The sequence below is a fragment of the Lutra lutra genome, chromosome 13, assembly GCF_902655055.1.
Source record: "Lutra lutra chromosome 13, mLutLut1.2, whole genome shotgun sequence".
Taxonomy (NCBI): Eukaryota; Metazoa; Chordata; class Mammalia; order Carnivora; family Mustelidae; genus Lutra; species Lutra lutra.
Genome location: NC_062290.1, coordinates 56843911 through 56860612, shown reverse-complemented (window position 1 = coordinate 56860612; position 16702 = coordinate 56843911). Strand labels below are relative to the sequence as shown.

Genomic DNA, 16702 nt, shown 5'->3' with positions numbered 1-16702 from the left:
CCCTTGTCCCCCAATTGGTAACGTTTTAAAACAAAGCAATAGTTTTCTTTCTTTTATTTTTAAAATCTAAGCAAACATGTATATATATTTCATATTACTACCACTCTTCTCTTTTTGGATAAAAGGTAGATACTATAATGCACTTCTCTCCACTTAGTTTTTCACTTAACAATATATCTTAGAGATCATTCCACAGTTGTAATATAGAGCACTGCACCATAATTTATTCAACCAGGCCACAATTGAGGATTTGGGGGCTCATTTCCAGTGTTTTATTGTAAATGGTGCTGGAGTGAATATTCATGCACATTCTTTTCGCATTTTTAGCATTTTATCTTTTGGATAGAGTCCTCGATGCGGGATTGCTGGGTCAAAGCATGAATGTGTCTAATTCTGTGAGATATTTAGCTACTCCTTTAGCCTCTGCAGTACAGATGAAGGAACAGACTGAGACTGCCCGAGGTCACTTCATCAGTCACTGACACAGCTGGGTTTTAAACCGGCAAGTAAACGTTCCCCACACTCTCTAGGTCATGGCTTCGAAGAAGAGTACCGAGGTGGGAGAAGGAGGTGAAGAATGTGCATTTGGACATCACGTTCTTTGGATCACGTATCCTTTCCTTCCAGGTCCCAGTACACCACTCGAGCCCTCTGACCTCTCCTCGTCTTTTGTTCTTTCCGTCACTTTCCCCTCTTCTCCCACTACTAAAACGCGCCCCTCACCTACCCCCGGCTAATCTGGGCGGATGAAGAACGCGCAAACACAGCGGCTCCGCAGAAATTGCGGCAGGTGCGGAGGCAGGACCGGAATGACGTCATAACCGCGCGCCGCTCCCAGGCGTCCTCGCAAGGTCGCCTCGGAAGCGGAGAGCGCGGGTAAGTGACAAGACCCTGGTCAGGGGCGCTCCGTGTCCTGCCTTGGTACCAGTGGCGACATGTCGGGGTACACGCCGGACGAGAAACTGCGGCTGCAGCAGCTCCAACAGCTGAGAAGGCGATGGCTAAAAGACCAGGAGCTGAGCTCCCGGGAGCCGGTGCTGCCCTCGCAGCGGATGTCACCTATGGAGAAATTCTGGAATACGTTTTTGCGGGAACACACCTCCTGGAAGAACGTGGTGAGTGATGGGCTTCCCTCCCTCTGATGCACACACCTCGTCGCGACCTCCGGCCTGCTGCTGGATGCCTGCTCATTGTAGCCACACCAAGGGCTGATATCCCTAGGCCCGCAAGTCCCGGTAGTTCCCTGGGGGAGAAGAGGATTCAACTGAGATTTACATTTAGCATGGACTCTGTCTTGTCCCAAGAGAGCTCTGGAGTTCAGGAGCAAGTATGGCTTTGGGAGAGTCATGCCCTTTTGCTGTCAGATATGATGAAAAGGGGGCCAATCTTTGCTTAGGTTTTACAGAATCATAGAAGGATTCACTTGAGTGAAAATTCTGTGATTTTACTATTTAAGGACACCTGTCTGCTTTTCAAGGTTGAGGTTATAGAGAATGACACTACACCCAACTACCAGAAGACACAGGGAGCCCCTAATTGGTCGTGCAGCCCCATGTGATCACCATGAAAGATAGGGTCTTAATTGGTATGCCTAATGAGTTATATTCAAGAGCCACCTTTCTGAACTACCACTATCTTCTTTTAACACAGTTTAATTTAAAAGTGCCGTTTCTGGACTTTGCACTGAAGAAAACCACTCATTTAAGAGCTATCTTTATTTTCAGGGTTTCTGGACATTTTCTTGAGGTCATTAAATTACATCAATTTTAATGATGAACACTGTATCTCAGAATTGTTTTCAATAAGTATGACATTGGCTAATGATACTATTAAGTAACACTTATGTACTTTCTGTCCTGCATTTTGCTGAGGGTTTGACATGTGTTACTTTAATTCTTTACTTCTGTAAGGTAGAACGACTCCTAATCCTTATTTTAATGAGACCTACAAAAACTGAGTGAGTTATCCGTAGTCACAGAGCTAGGAATTGAAGGAGTTCCCACTGAGATCTTTTCTTTTCTTTTTTTTTTTTTTTTAAGATTTTATTTATTTATTTGAGAGAGAGAGAGAGTGAGAGAGAACATGAGAAGGGAGAAAGTGAGGGAGAAGCAGACTCCCTGTGGAGCTGGGAGCCCGATGTGGGACTCGATCCTGGGACTCCAGGATCATGACCTGAGCTGAAGGCAGTGGCTTAACCAACTGAGCCCCCCAGGTGCCCTAAGTGTATCTACTTTCTTACTGTGCTGCCAAGTCTTGTGCAAATTTTTCTGAGCAAGTGTTCTTAGACACTTATTTAGGGTGGTAAAATTAAACTCTGTTTCAACCCTCTTCTCACCTTTTGTATCCTTGACATTACTTGTTGATTTTAGCAGCTGCTGGTTGAAAGTTGACATCCCAGCCATCAGCCAGTGATGTAAGGAAGTAAATAAATATTTTAGTCTGTTTTTCCTTACTTTGAGTTAATTTTTCTTCCATAATCATATGTACTATAACACCCAGAATCTAGTTTATCCCTGGAAAGATAGATGTGTTTCAGTCAAATTGGCTGCCACGGAAAAGTTCCATTTTCAGTTTTATTTTGCCTTTCTCTTTTAAAATAGTGTGCCTGAAAGCATCTGAAACTGAGCTTGGTACACCCCTATCCCAGTATGTAAAACATTCTTTTTCAAGCTTTGGAGTGCTCAAGGTCATCTGACTTATACCTAGAATGGTGCAAGTGACATTGATTGTGGGTATCCGAAATTGATGAATTAAGGGGTTGGGGTTGACTATACCTGAAAAATTCTGTAGGTTTGATTACTCTAAGTTGATTAAAATTATTCTTTCATTATTTATGTTATGTTTATCTTTAGTAAACTTATAATAAGGATGTTTTTAGAAGTCTTTACAATATTTATATATATCTATGAATACCTTACTGTAGCTTTGCTAAATGTTACTTGTCTTAAGCCTTGTTTACTCTGAAGTCTGTAGGTATCCCTTAGCGGGTCCTATGTTTAATGAAAATATTTGAATGGGTGAGGTTAGTTACAGAAGTATGTATGAAGTATGTAGTATGAAGTATGTAGTATGTAGACATTTTAAAATAATCATGATATTATTATACCACTGATGCTTTTTTTCTGCCACAGACATTAAAAAATGGGATATTTGTTTATGTATGTCTCTTTTCCCTCCAGATTTATAAGGCGTACCGACACAGTGTCTTTGCTTTTACTCATGTACTTATACCTGCCTGGATTATTCATTATTATATTAAATATCATGTGAATGTAAGTATGTTTAAAGTATGTATTTTTCAGAATTTACTTTTAATACTGTACAGAATTATTTCCTATGCTGGCATACCTTATGCTGCTTTACTTAGTGGAAATAATCTGCCACCTATAACTGGTTTTGAACTGCTTTAAATAAAGTAGTTAAGTAAGTTTTAATAAAACTTAAGTAAGTATGGTTTTTCAAAAAATTAATCTTTATATTAGTTGATTACAACTTGAAATGCATTTTCTCATAACAATGTTTATTTATTTTTATTTTTTTTTTAAAGATTTTATTTATTTACTTGACAGAAATCACAAGTAGGCAGACAGGCAGAGAGATAGAGGAGGAAGCAGGCTCCCCGCTGAGCAGGGAGCCTGATGCGGGGGCTTAATCCCAGGACCCTGAGATCATGACCTGAGCCGAAGGCAGAGGCTTAACCCACTGCGCCACCCAGGCGCCCCAAAAACAATGTTTAAATAATCAGAATGAAGCTGACCCAATAATACTAACATAAACTTGGGGTTCTAAATAAGAAGGGAGCAAAGATATAAGATAAATTCAAATTAGACAAAGGTTGTCTTTGTCATCACCCCACTTCCCTTTCCTTCATTATGTCTGATTTTTTACCATTTTCTTTCTTTAGAATCCAGGATGTCCAAAAGCTTGAACTTTGTGATGGAAAGATCTCGCATGTGGTGATTGAGCTGAGGCAGTTGCCATATTTTAAAGCCAAGAGATAGTCTGGTAAAGGTGTTGGATTCAAGGCAATATGAGGAAGGAGTGCGTTTCAGGGAATGGTATAGAAGAGAGAGCAGTGGTGGCTGCCTGGCATGGAGTGTCATGACCCAAACAGATTGAAGAGGGCATTCTGGTACCCAGTGAGGATATTAGGTCTCAGGGAGAGGCGGGGAGCTTGGGGTGAGGTTGGGGTTGGTGAATATACCTGTTTGGAGAGCAGCAATGGTAGTAACCTGGGGTAGGATATTGGAACCTAAGGAAGGGGAGGAGAACATCTTCAAGAAGGGTGGTTTGGGGCAGTGATGAAGGTGGCAATCTACATTACAGTAAGATATCAGGACCTGAATGAGGTGAGGTTATTTATACTGGTGTGTGATGGTAGTGACAGGAGATTGGTTACATATAGGAAGATTGATCAAATAAGTACATGTATTGATGATAACAGACCGAGAATTCTCATTGTCAGAAAAGGGAATTCCACATGGACTGGGAGAACCTTGTGGTACTGGAATGGAATTGGAATTTGGTATGAACATATGGTTTTTAATATGTACTGATATAGAATTCGTTATAGATATAAATGTGGATAGTCTAGGTCTGTCCACTGACAGGCCTGGGAGCAGTGCCACTGTATGGTAATTAGCATATCTAGCAGCCTGGTCTTATCCAATTCTCCACTGAAAGGATCCAGAACTCTTTTTAAAATTCTGATTGCTGACATCATTCTTGTTCTTCACTAAGCAGATTATGTTCGTTCATCAATAAATTATATATGGAGTGCCTAGTATGTCATCTTCCTTTATTGCTCTGGAAAGAATAGGCAAGATAAATTCCTGGAGTTTGTAGAAAGTTGGAAGATGGGTACGATGTGGGTAAGAGTATGGAGGAGAAAAGTTATTCCAGCTAGGAGGAAAGATAAGGAGTCAGTAATGTGCATATCACATCTACCCAAGACTGAGGAAGTGACTAGAATAGCATGTCTCTTGGTGCAATGGGCTAGGACCATTTAATGGAAGGTCTTGAAAGCTAGGCAGAGGAGGTTGACGCTTATCTGGTAGGCAATGGGAATCTTTCCATTTTTCAGTAGGTGAGTGAGTTGATGAAAGTACTATATTTAGGAAAACATTAAAAAATTCATATAATAGGGGTAATTGGAGGGAGGAAAGTACTGACATCAGGTAAATCAGCTATAGGTTGTTGTACTGTAGTAGATGTTTGTTGATGAGAATCTGGTTAGGGTGAAGATGGCAGAAATGGAGGGGCGCCTCGGTGGCTCAGTGGGTTAAGCCGCTGCCTTCGGCTCAGGTCATGATCCCAGGTCCTGGGTTCGAGCCCCGCATCAGGCTTTCTGCTCAGCAGGGAGCCTGCTTCCTCCTCTCTCTCTGCCTGCCTCTCTGCTTACTTGTGATTTCTCTCTGTCAAATAAATAAATAAAATCTTAAAAAAAAAAAAAAAAGAAAGAAATGGAAAGGAAAATTGAAGCCAGAGGACATTATTTAAGGAAGTCATAGCTCAAGTTGGTGATGAAACCAAAAGTACTTATGACTCTAAAATTTCTAGCCTTGGAAGTTATAAATAGGGTTTTGCAATGGGGTAAATTTGTGTGGTAGCATGTGTTGTTAATATGTTTTGGGGATGTCCAAGTGGACATGGCCTGTCTTATGTGTTAAAAACATGAAATTAGTGGAGGCTAGTAGGAATTAGAATTGTAGTTTAGTGTTTTCACTTCATAAACCACCAGAAAAATTTCCCACAACCATTAAAAGAGGCTAACAGTTTATATGTCTAAGGGTCAGAATATAGTTTGTTTCTCTTGTTGATGGGCTTAAACAAAATTTTATATTTATATCCACCTGCAAGTCCACAAGCCATTTCATATCATGTCTGTTATTTTTTACTCGCTTAACATGCAAGACTCTAGAGGAGAAAAATATGTTACTACTTTCTGTCTGCAAGTTTTTTTAAACATCCAAGACTGGTTTTTACGTGCAGAAGAACTGTTCACAGTTACCTGGAATATAAATTAAAATTCATTTTGTTAGTTTCAAATTTAGAAACCTCCTTTTTTCCTAATTCTTTATATTCAGTTTTAAAATTCTTTTAAACTACTTAAACATCTAGTAAAATATGAACGATCTCCTTTGTTCTTATTGTCTTTGGGTTATTTCAGGTTGAACTCCCCTAAAACAATTCCACTTACAAACATAATCATATTCCTTTATGTTTTAAGCTGCATTTATACATTTTATATTTACATGTTAATTTTTATTTTTTAAGTATTTATAGGGCAAATTAATGACCCTAAGAAGCAAAATCTTTTTAAACTTATAGTCACAAGCCTAAATCAATTAGGCTTTGTAACTAGAATCCTAAAACTAATCTCTTAGAACCTCTCATAGCCAGATTGATTACCTTAAACGTTACAAATGCTCTAAATAACAGAATATATGGATTATGCCTGTGTTTTAAGAACTTAACTAAATTTGACATTTATTTATTTATTCTGTAGTTTTAATCTTTGTTATATCTGTATTTAACTGAATTTTTCTAGGCAGATTCAATAAGCTGCAGTTACTGGTTTGACGATTCAAGACTTTAATCTAGTTGCTTATCTGAGAGAGTCATAATTCCAGATGATTTTTTTGCTAAGCCACAGATGGATGTAATTAAAGGTTTTGTGTCAGTAGAGGTCCCAAGGCCTCTTCCTTACCTTGCTTTTTCTCTGGATTCGGGTAGGTCTGCATCCTCTTTTTTTTTTTTTTTTTAAGATTTTATTTATTTATTTATTTGTCAGAGAGAGAGAGAGAGAGCGAGAGAGAGCGCGTGCATGCACAAGCAGGCAGAGTGGCAGGCAGAGGCAGAGAGAGAAGCAGGCTCCCTGCCAAGTAAGGAGCCTGATGCGGGACTCAATCCCAGGACCCTGGGATCATGACCTGAACAGTGCCACTGCTTAGTGCCACTAAGGCAGTGGCTTAACCCACTGAGCCACCCAGGCATCCCGGGCTGCATCCTTGTTACTATTGCAGCCAGCTTGCTTCAGCTAACACCTTTCCTGGCTAATTAAATTTTATGTTCTCTCTAAGGACATTTCAGTGTCTTCTTGTCACTGGCCCCAGTACTTAAGAGACAGTTTAATGTATTTACATTGTATTCTGACTTTATCTCCTGCTTTGGCTCCAGTTTGAGTCTTACATTATGCCAGTCATCTTTTAATAAAATTTTATTCATGTGGTATCTTGTGCAAATGTATATGCTTAATAAATACATTTATTTAACAAACATTTTTAGCACCTCTTGTGTGCAAAGCACTGTTCTAACACAGGGATATAGAAGTAAGCAAAGCAGATTGAGTCTCTGCCCTCATGAAGTGTGTATTTTAGTCTTGGACACTGGTAATAAATAAAGAGGCATATAATGGTGTTACAGGAAATGATAATCTATGGAAGGAAAACTAAACAGGGTAAAAGACTAGTTCTCTCTGGGGAAGTGCTGTTTGAAGAGACACATAAATAAAGTGATGATACAGATCAAGCAGATACCTAGAAGAGCATTTCAGGTAGAGGAATCATTACATATGAGGCATAAGCAGGCCCAACTGATTAGACTAATAGTAAAGGAACACTGTGGGTACAATACAGAGAGAGAAAGAGAGAGATCAGAGCTGTGGCCAAGGGCCGAATTGTATAGGGTTTTAGAGATCACAGCAAGGACTTTGGCCTTTGCTTTACGAGTTATGAAACTTTGAGCAGAGGAGTGGTCCAGCTGGGGTGGCTCAGTTGGTTGAGCGAGTGCCTTCAGCTCAGGACATGGTCCTGGAGTCTGGGGATGGAGTCCCGCATCCAGCTCCCTGCTCAGCGGTGGGGTGGGGTGGGGTGGGGGTGGGGGGGCGGTGTCTGCTCCTCGCTCTGACCTTCCCCCTCTCGTGCTTGTTCTTTCTCTCAAATAAATAAAATCTTTAAAAAAAAAAAAAAGTCACCTCTGCTGTTGTGGATAATAGAGTAAGAAGGCATGGGTGGATGGCGGACAGTAATACAGGTAAACAAAAATGCCAGAGGCTTGAACAAGGGTAGTAGTACTAGGTTGTGAGAAAGTTGGATTCATGATATAATCTTAAGACACAACCAAAGGGATCTGCTGAGGAATCAAGGTTTTCGGCCTTTGTTAACTAGGAGAAAAAAGTGCCATTTGCTACAGTAGGGAACCATTTGGGGCTGAGGGGATGTTATAAGTTGGACCTGGTTAAGTTTGAGATGAGTAGTAGAGAGAGCCAAGTAAAGATCTTGAGTGAACAGTTAAATGTATGAATTGAATTTGGTGAAAGTTTGGAGCTTAAGTTAAAAACTTGGGATATGATGTATTTTATTTTAGAAAAAACTCTCAAACCATAATTAATAGAGCATTACTTTTATTGCAGACAAAACCATATGGCATTGTTGAAAGGAAGCCCAGGATATTCCCAGTAAGTCTTAATATGTCTGATTTTTCTTTTATTAGTTTTCTCTCTCCTTTATGTCCCTAAGTGATCACTAAAGTGCTCCTTTCTTCTCATTGTCATTTTAAGTACCTGATTTGTATATTCTTAAAAAAAAAAAAGGAAATATTGTGAGGCAGCAGCTATAGTTGAAAATGGGAGGTGAGCATATTTCTTTTGAAGCCGGCTGTAAAACTTGATGACCTTTGTAGTCCTGAAGTGAATTGAAGATACCAACAGTTTTTCACTGGTTCCCCTGTTCTCATGTAGGGTTAAGGACTTAGGGCACTAGCCTGAGCAGACACTTGAGCATAATAACAGCGACTGAATTCTTCTATTATTAATTCCAAACTGTCATTTCTTATGGCAGTTTGACCTTAACCAGTCCATCTGTGAATTCAAAATCTGTTAATATGTACTTTAAGTTTTGTGATGTGACTACGTAAGCTATTATCCTAATTTAAAATTGGGTCTTTAAAGTATTAAAAGATTACTTAGTTATCAGTTGGTATTTTTACTGGTTTTGCGAGGTTATTATTTAAGCATAGCAAAATGCAGATTATATTCTTGTTCTATTTCTAGTCTTAGATAATGAACTACCATCAGTCTCTAAGTTCTATAATTTTAAAAAACAGAACTCTGTTGGTTCTTGCATCAATCAAATGACATCGTCACAGTAATCCATAATTGTCTGCAACAGAAGGGAACTTAAGGGTGAACCACCAAAATTAACTAACCCTTTGGTTGAAACTTAGCTTTAAGAAACAGGATATTTCTTCTGTATTTTGTTGTGTATAATAACTGTGTGTATGTGTCAGGGTTTGGGTAGTCCCAAAATAAGAAATTATCTTAACTGGTTTCACTAGTTGGGTAATTTATTTAATCTTCCATTGACATATTTATCACTTTTTTTTTTTTTTTTTTTTTTTTGCCATTGCTGTTCAAAGGGAAAGAAGGGTGAGGCTCTTTAGAAGACCACAGTGATTCTATGGCATTTTGCCTAGTTCTGGGTTTTTTTTTGTTTGTTTGTTTTTGTTTTGTTTTTTGCCACTGTGGTTCTGTTTCTGTGCCATTGACCCTTTAAGAAACTTCCCCTCTGTGGACCTGAAGAATGCTCATTTGTATACTTACTAGAATAGGATAGACAGTAACAAACCCCAGACCTTAGCGGCTTAACAAAACAAAGGTTTCTTAATTGACATCATAGACTGATATGCATCAGGTGTTTTCCACAGTCTTATAGTTACACCATCTGGAATATGAGGCTTCTAAAGATCATGTTAAGGGAAAGAGAGGGATGGACATCTCAGAAGGATTTTCAGGTCTAAGCTTGGAACTAGCTTACATCACTTCTCTTCAGATCCTGTTGGCCAGAACTCATTGTCATTGTCCCACATATCTATATGCTTTATTATATTTCCCAGTCTACCATGAGTCTACCTGGAGTCTGTGCCACAGTCCATCCTTCTAATTACCAAATAGCTCTTTGCTTTCTTCTCCCCACACATATAACATCGTTCCTTCCCTAGGGAGAAATTCCAGAGTCCCATACCTTCACTGCAACCAGCCCCAAATGTAGGACCTCCAGATATTGTACAGTTTGTACAGGTTTAGATGTGACTTCCCGTGGAATCTAAGCATCAGTGAACTAAGGCCAGTTAACTATATGCCTTGTCTCCCGCACACCACCCCCAAACACACCTGTTGCTCAGTGGTGGAATTCAGTTATTAGTTCTTGGCAATTCTTAAGTCCCAGTGGTCAAATATAAAGATTCCTAACCCCCGCGTGCAGTATGTTATTTGAATGGGCACTGATTTTGTTTTCTGGAATGCCTTTGTTCCTTGTTCTTCCTGGCCCCTGGGTCCGTCATGGGATATTTTTTTTTTCTTTTCCATTTTCAACCTAGACCATGTTTAAAATGGGTACTAGGAAGCATGCCCTTTTTAGGGTTGTATAGCCTTTAAAATTTGCCTCCTCCTCATATGTTGAGTGCCAGAGCTTGTTTTAAGCTCAAACATTCACAGGCTTTTGTTGCCTATATGTTTGGTTTCTTTGACCACCTAGTTTCCACAACAGTTGGTAGTTATGGAAAGAAAAATACTTGATGGGAGTCTATTTGCTTCTAGTCAGTCCCATATGCATCTGTTTTGTGTAGTTACCATGTTCTCTCATTTCTTTGTGCTCAACTGCCTCTGTAACTACATGGAAGACATTTGAAAAACTGGTTCAACATCAGTCTGATCTTTGCCATGGGACAGAGTCCCTCTGTTTTAGTTTTATTGGGCTTCTGTATCTAAGGATCTCTTCATTGTTAACTCAGTATTTAGAGAACCAGAAGCAACCTGATTTTCAATATTGCAAGGTCCTGAATTTCTTTTATTCTTTCCATTTTTATTTCTCCTTTTAAATCAGCATCTTCTGCCTGAACTTATTTTTCTTAAAGTACATTCCCAAGGCAGCTAGTAGTAGTCAAACAGATAACTGTAACTTTTTTTCAGCTACTTCTCCTAGAACCTCAATGCATTAGACACTCTGCTTCCAAGACACAGCTGCCCCATCTTTTAGCCTCCAGTGCCAGTGTCCTTGTCTCCACTGTTAAGCCAGTGCCATTGGTTCGATTTTTATTACAGCAGCATTAGTACCACTTTAGAGTACTAATTGCTCTGTTAGGGTAATGCAAACTGAGTAATAAATTACCCCCCAAATGTATAATGGTTTAAACATAATAATTTATTTCTTCATCAGATAACAGTCCTGAACACTACCAGGGTTAGGAATGGCAAGTGTGGGGATGGGGATAATTCTGCTTTACCCAGTCATTCATGGACTGTTAGGCTTACAAAATCTGCTCTCTTAAACACAAAGCTGAAACTAAAGCTAAGTAATTTGCCTAAAATAATACAGCTTCTTAGTGAAGGTTCTAGGATTCTCCCCTCTTATTTCTGGCTCCAAAGTCCATGCCCTTTCTTTTTTTTCTTTTTTTTTTTTTTAGTCCATGCCCTTTCTACAACACACACTGTATCTACATTTGAAAAGATAACCTGAATCAGCTACCCAAAGTTTGTATTCTGTCTCTCACATCTGAGCCAAGTGGTAAATATGATTGCCTAACACATTTTTCAGTTGCTAGGAATACATTACCTCCTTATATTGGACTGAAGATGTCTCCCTGTAACTTCTTTTTAGGGCTTTTCCTATTTCTTGGGGCCATGCAAAATAAACATTATCTCTTTATCACTTTATGAAGACCATTTTCATGCCCTTTCTGGACATTTTGTTTGAATGAAACTTCCCCCTTATACTTCCTTCATGTAAACCTTAAGATTCTGAATATTGCTCATCTTTAGACAGCTTCTACTTTGTCTAAGTCCCTTTCAAAATGTCAATGCCAGAATTGAACTAGATTTTCCATGTGAGATCTGATCAAGTGGAACTATCATCTCTGCAGACAAAGATTTTTCTACTAATGCATCTTTGTTTTTTTAGGGTGATACAATTCTGGAGACTGGAGAAGTAATTCCACCAATGAAAGAATTTCCTGATCAACATCATTGAAGATTACTTTAAAATTTCAAAGGCATATAAAGCCAAGTTTGTTGCTGTATTAGTGTATTTACTGAATATATTTTCTGGAAAAGTAACTTTAATAAAGTTTACTCTGAGATACGTGTTGTTTGTTTCTTCACAAATATTGTACAATTTGCAACTCTTTGAATTATTTAACAGTAAGTAAAAATTGGATAAGCTTTAAAAGATGAGTGATCACCTTTTCTTGGCCATTCTCAACTTGAAAAACAGGATAGAAAAGTAGTCACATGATAGATTTTTTTTTTCTTATGCAGTACTTAATCTGATCTTATGTTAAGGTATGTAACAGAATGAAATGTTGCAATAAAGAATTATAAAAGAACAGCAATTCCACACTGTTTTAGAGAAGACTGAGGCATTTTAAGAGGTTATTTAGGAACTCTAGGTTAAAAAGCATGTCATTCCATCTATGATTCAGTACTCACATGCGGTCAGATCTAGCTTGATTGTTTTATATAAGAATGTGGAAGACAAACCTCTGCGAAAATTAGCAGATCAGTGGTTACTATAAAGGACTATGCAAAAAATAAATTTGGAAACTTTGCATAATGAATTTTACTTTAAATCGAGACACATGCCAGACAAACATCTGGTAAAGAACTGTGTGCACAAAATTAAATCCAGAGGAATTACAAGTTTTCATTCATCCCCGAGATTTGGTCTGGGTATTCCTTGCTGAGCTGTCGTCGTGCGGCTACTGTTGATGCATAGATGACATATCCCCAGGAGAGCAATACGATGGCGAGGAGCAACTAAAAAAATGCAAGAAGGGGAATACAAGCAAAAAAAAAAAAAAAAACTGTAAACGATACTTCCCTCCCTCCCCTTGCCCCAACAGGTTGCCGTGTACGTTGCTAAGTTGGGAATTACAGTTAAAGACTCGAAAAAATGGGATTCTGGAGGCGAGTACACCCAGCCGCCCTTACGTAAGAAGCGGAAGAGCGTGTCTTCCAGGAAGAGGCGGAGTCGAGGTGAGAGAGTGAAAGCCTTAACACAGGAATGGATTTTGGAGTTTCTGGGCGCTGAAGAAATAGGGGGCCTTCCGCCTGCGGGCCTACGGAGTGGACCCCGCGGAGCCTCGCGAGACCAGGGACCTACCACTGAATAAATCCAGTCCAGGGTGCGGCGACTCACTGGCTTCATGGTAAGGAGGCGGCGGCTGCCCGCGGGAAGGGAGGGAAACTGCAGGCCCTAGAGTAACCTCCGGGGCGGCGGCTGCCGAGCGGCGGCGGCCATCTTTCAGCCGGGCACAAGTGCCCGCCCCTCGCCTCCGGGCGCGTTTCCCATCCGCGGGGCCGGCCTCTTCCGCCCGGAGCTGGGGTGGGCTCACGTGACATGGGGGCCTAGTTCGTGGTGGAGGGAGGGGATGAAATAAAGGAGAAAACACGTTAAAAATGGCCTTTTTTGCTACTTACATGGGCGTGCATTGTCATCCGGTTTTCTTTCATTTGGAGTGCAGTATTCATGAAAGATAATGTACCGTCGTGTGCATTTAAAAATTTATTTGAAAAAAAATCTTCATTTTAGATATTACACGGGCTTCTGACACTGGAGGGATTAACGTTTCCTCCCGCACTTGTTTCCACATAATAAAGAGAGAGGTTCGTATATTCATCATTGACCTAAGAGGAACACCCACTTTTATATAACAGCGACGAATCGTTGCGGGGGGCCCTGTTAATTGAGCCATTCTTTCAGAAACAAAAATCTTTGAGAACGCAATGGCTTGTGGATGTAAATGGTACTTCTAAGACGAAATAACGTAGCACGAATTACTTGGCATAATGTACCTGCCAATCAGCAAGTGTGTTTTGAGCGTTTGTGATGTGCTTAGAACGGTAGCATGTATCAGATAGTAAGCCAGAGACGGCATTTTGTGCGCGTGCAGTTTATACCTAGTTAAGCTCAAGAATGTTTGGGAAGCTCACATCTGAGGCCTGTGGGTAGAATGGGGCAGTGGACCACTTTAGGCTCAGACTTTGGCTCTTTACATCTCAGATATCACCTAAAGAAGTTTTTAATCCAGATTGAGGGGAATGGGGAAGGGGAAAAGTATTCTTTGAGAGAAAAATGTCGTCTGTCTTGGGAAGATTTTAAGGCCCTGTTCTCTTAGGTAATCCCTGTTTATCCCTAGACTGGAATAGATTTCTTTATGAAGACTGCATAGGACACTGGTTGGGCTCTGGCTTTGGATTCCATCCGAATCCCCGTGTTATGCTCCAGATGTGCAACTGGAGGCGGTCACTTCACCTTCTGTAACTCAGTTTCTTTATACACTAGAGATAATTTTAGTAGCTTCTCGCGGAGTTCGGTGAGGTTTAAATGAGACCAAGCTAGTTACCGTGTTTTCTGGGTAAGTTAGGAGCGAACATTAAGTATTGCGCCTGTACCCCCCAGAAACTAATGGTAACAAGAATGATGGTTATGGTAGTGATTTGTGCCCGGGAAGGTCCTGTCGTTCTTGTTCCAGGAACGGAAGGGACAGGTTGGGGAAGGGCCCGTGCTTGGCGGAGCGCTCTAGGCCCCGCCCTCTGAGCCGGCGCCCTTCTACTGCGCATGCGCTACGCACGCGGGTGTTGTGTTTTGACGCGCGGGGGGCTGCGGAGTGGGTCTCGCTTTCTGCTGCCGTCCCCCAAGCTGCCTTTGGTGATGAGCTCCTTACGTCACAGGGTTCGCAGCAGCCGCCGGGGTCTCCGCTGTCTCGCGAGGAGGGTGAAGCGCCCCCGCCTGCTCCCGCTCCTGAGGGCCGGCGGAGAAGTCGCCGGGTACGCCTCCGCGGATCCTGCCGTCACCGACCCAGCTTTCTGGGCCGCCGGGAGCTTGGTACGGGCGCCCCAGCCGGGACTGCGTCGGTATCCTCCGAGGTGAGTGAGATCCCGAACAATGGGGCGCGGGGGTCGGAAGGGCTGGGCGAGCCGTAGCTCCCGGCCTGGAACGAGGCCCAAAGACCTGGGAGCTGCGGTCTGGGCCTGAGGGGCCGTCCGGGCCTCCGCGGGTCGGGGCGGGGCGGGGCTGGGCTCCCAGCGGGCGGGCTGGCGGTCCGGTGGCGCACCTGTGGATTTGTGCGGGTGGGCGGGGTAGAGTTGCGTTTCCTAGAACCTTTCCCGTGGGGCGCGAGCGTAGCGGTGTACTGGAAAGAGCTTGGTCTCTTTGGGGTGGGGGGAACCCCAGAAAACAAAACGTTCGCGTCTCATTCGTGGCTTCGCCTCTCTCAGAGGTGTGCCAGAGGTTAGTTGAGGTGCCCTAATCTAACTGCCTGCCGGTAAAATGGGAGTAACAGTGTTTTAGTTCGTTGTGATTATGTAATGCACGGGGGCCTTATCTGCGATCTTGGCCGATGGCCGTTCTCAACCCAAGGAAGCCACTATCACCGTGACTCTTGGAGTTGTCTGCTGTGTTACACATTGTGGGCTGGGCTCGCTTGCCTGTGGTTTCTTCATCCATCCAGTTACTGCAGCTTTCCTCGTGGGCTGCTGATTCCTAGACTGGCAGGAGGCAGTGCTGAGATGGAGCAAACAATGTTTTAAGGGCAGGAGTGAGCAGAATTTTTGGTAGGTAATTTTCAGTATTATTTAAGATAAATTAAGAGTTACCCAAGATTTAAGTTAATGGCGAAGGTTGGGTTTTGTTTTGCTTTTAGTCAATGAAATTCAAAGCTGTAGTCAGCCAAAAACAATCAGGCTTAGCTGGAATGAGTGGCTTTAGCGCAGCATGGTTCCCAAGCAGTTCTTTTTATGGTTGAAATTGGAATCAACATTTATAGGATCTCGTTAATAGATCCTGTAAGATCCGTATGATCCTTTGGAACTGGTGATTAAATTGCAGTTCAGGGAGGTACAGTAATTTCAGAAAGGTTGTAAGAGTTAGAAACCAGATATTTTTAATACTTGGGGCTTATTCTAGTTCATCTGCTTGTAAACCCTTTTTAGCCCCTTGGATATTTTATATACAGTAATTATATTAAGAAAAAAAGATGATTTGTTATAGGCTATCATCTTTCTGGGTCTTTATAATCAGTTGCAAGTGATGAAAAGGACTAATGTTAACTTTATTTTCACATAACATAGGGAAACACTATTAAATTTTTACTGCGTGGTAATCACTATGCTAAGGGTTTACATAGAATATATGCCTTCACACCACCACCTTTTCACGTGGGTACTAGTACTTAACCCACTTTAGAATTGAGAAAAGGTTTTGAGAAATTAAATAATTTCCTCCAGATCACATCATTAAGTGGTTTTGATTTTCAACCCTGGCTCTGCATTAGAATTAATGTCATTCCCCTGTATATAACCAGCACAGTCTTTAAATGTCCAGTCTATAATGTCCAGCCTCTTGATTCTTTACCCCCTCTCATCCATTTCCCTCAGTAAGTATGATTCTTAATTACCTAGAATTCCCCCAAAATGTGACAGGAAGGATTTTTACCTCTGTTACCGCCAGTAGATGTGAAAATTTGGGGAAGGTTTGACTTAATCATTGTATCCTAAAGATGGTAAACTTTATTTAGAATTTGGGAGATGGTTAAGGATATGGGATCAGAAGAATTGATGGCATCTTTATGTCTATGGGGAAATTAACTTGAAGTCCCAATTCCTATAGTGTTAGGATAGAGAAACCTTTATTGCAGGCTTCTAGAA

At 41.1% G+C, this 16702-nt stretch overlaps 3 protein-coding genes across 6 annotated transcripts in view; 2 read left to right on the top strand and 1 right to left on the bottom strand.

The window, feature by feature from the left end:
• Positions 1-823: 823 nt before the first annotated feature.
• NDUFB6 (NADH:ubiquinone oxidoreductase subunit B6) lies at positions 824-12135 on the top strand. The gene is made up of 4 exons (XM_047700443.1): positions 824-1115; positions 3180-3272; positions 8414-8458; positions 11958-12135. The coding sequence occupies exons 1-4, from the start codon at positions 936-938 to the stop codon at positions 12024-12026; spliced, it is 387 nt and encodes a 128-aa protein (XP_047556399.1). The 5' UTR covers positions 824-935; the 3' UTR covers positions 12027-12135.
• Positions 12136-12586: 451 nt separating this feature from the next.
• Positions 12587-13338, bottom strand: SMIM27 (small integral membrane protein 27). The gene is made up of 2 exons (XM_047700444.1): positions 13158-13338; positions 12587-12811 (listed from the first exon to the last, which is right to left on the bottom strand). Exons 1-2 carry the CDS (start codon positions 13200-13202, stop codon positions 12689-12691), a joined length of 168 nt encoding a protein of 55 aa, XP_047556400.1. The 5' UTR covers positions 13203-13338; the 3' UTR covers positions 12587-12688.
• TOPORS (TOP1 binding arginine/serine rich protein, E3 ubiquitin ligase) overlaps positions 13016-16702 on the top strand; it is a 59304-nt gene continuing 55617 nt past the window's right edge. Inside the window, exons 1-2 of one of the 4 annotated variants that reach the window (XM_047700436.1) lie at positions 13016-13203; positions 14729-14923. In XM_047700436.1, the coding sequence (XP_047556392.1) occupies positions 13201-13203; positions 14729-14923 (198 nt within the window). In that variant the 5' untranslated portion in view covers positions 13016-13200. Of the gene's footprint in view, positions 13204-14728; positions 14924-16702 lie in introns of those variants that run through there. The other 3 variants (XM_047700435.1, XM_047700437.1, XM_047700441.1) reach the window with 3 other exon arrangements.

What these genes read in the sequence shown, in the direction of transcription:
- NDUFB6 (XM_047700443.1), top strand. Translation starts at nt 936, where the DNA reads ATGTCGGGGTACACGCCGGACGAGAAACTGCGGCTGCAGCAGCTCCAA. An exon ending in ACACCTCCTGGAAGAACGTG is followed by an intron (nt 1,116 to 3,179) that starts GTGAGTGATGGG and finishes TTTTCCCTCCAG; the next exon opens with ATTTATAAGGCGTACCGACA. An exon ending in ATATTAAATATCATGTGAAT is followed by an intron (nt 3,273 to 8,413) that starts GTAAGTATGTTT and finishes CTTTTATTGCAG; the next exon opens with ACAAAACCATATGGCATTGT.
- SMIM27 (XM_047700444.1), bottom strand. Translation starts at nt 13,202, where the DNA reads ATGAAGCCAGTGAGTCGCCGCACCCTGGACTGGATTTATTCAGTG. An exon ending in TGGACTGGATTTATTCAGTG is followed by an intron (nt 12,812 to 13,157) that starts GTAGGTCCCTGG and finishes GCATTTTTTTAG; the next exon opens with TTGCTCCTCGCCATCGTATT.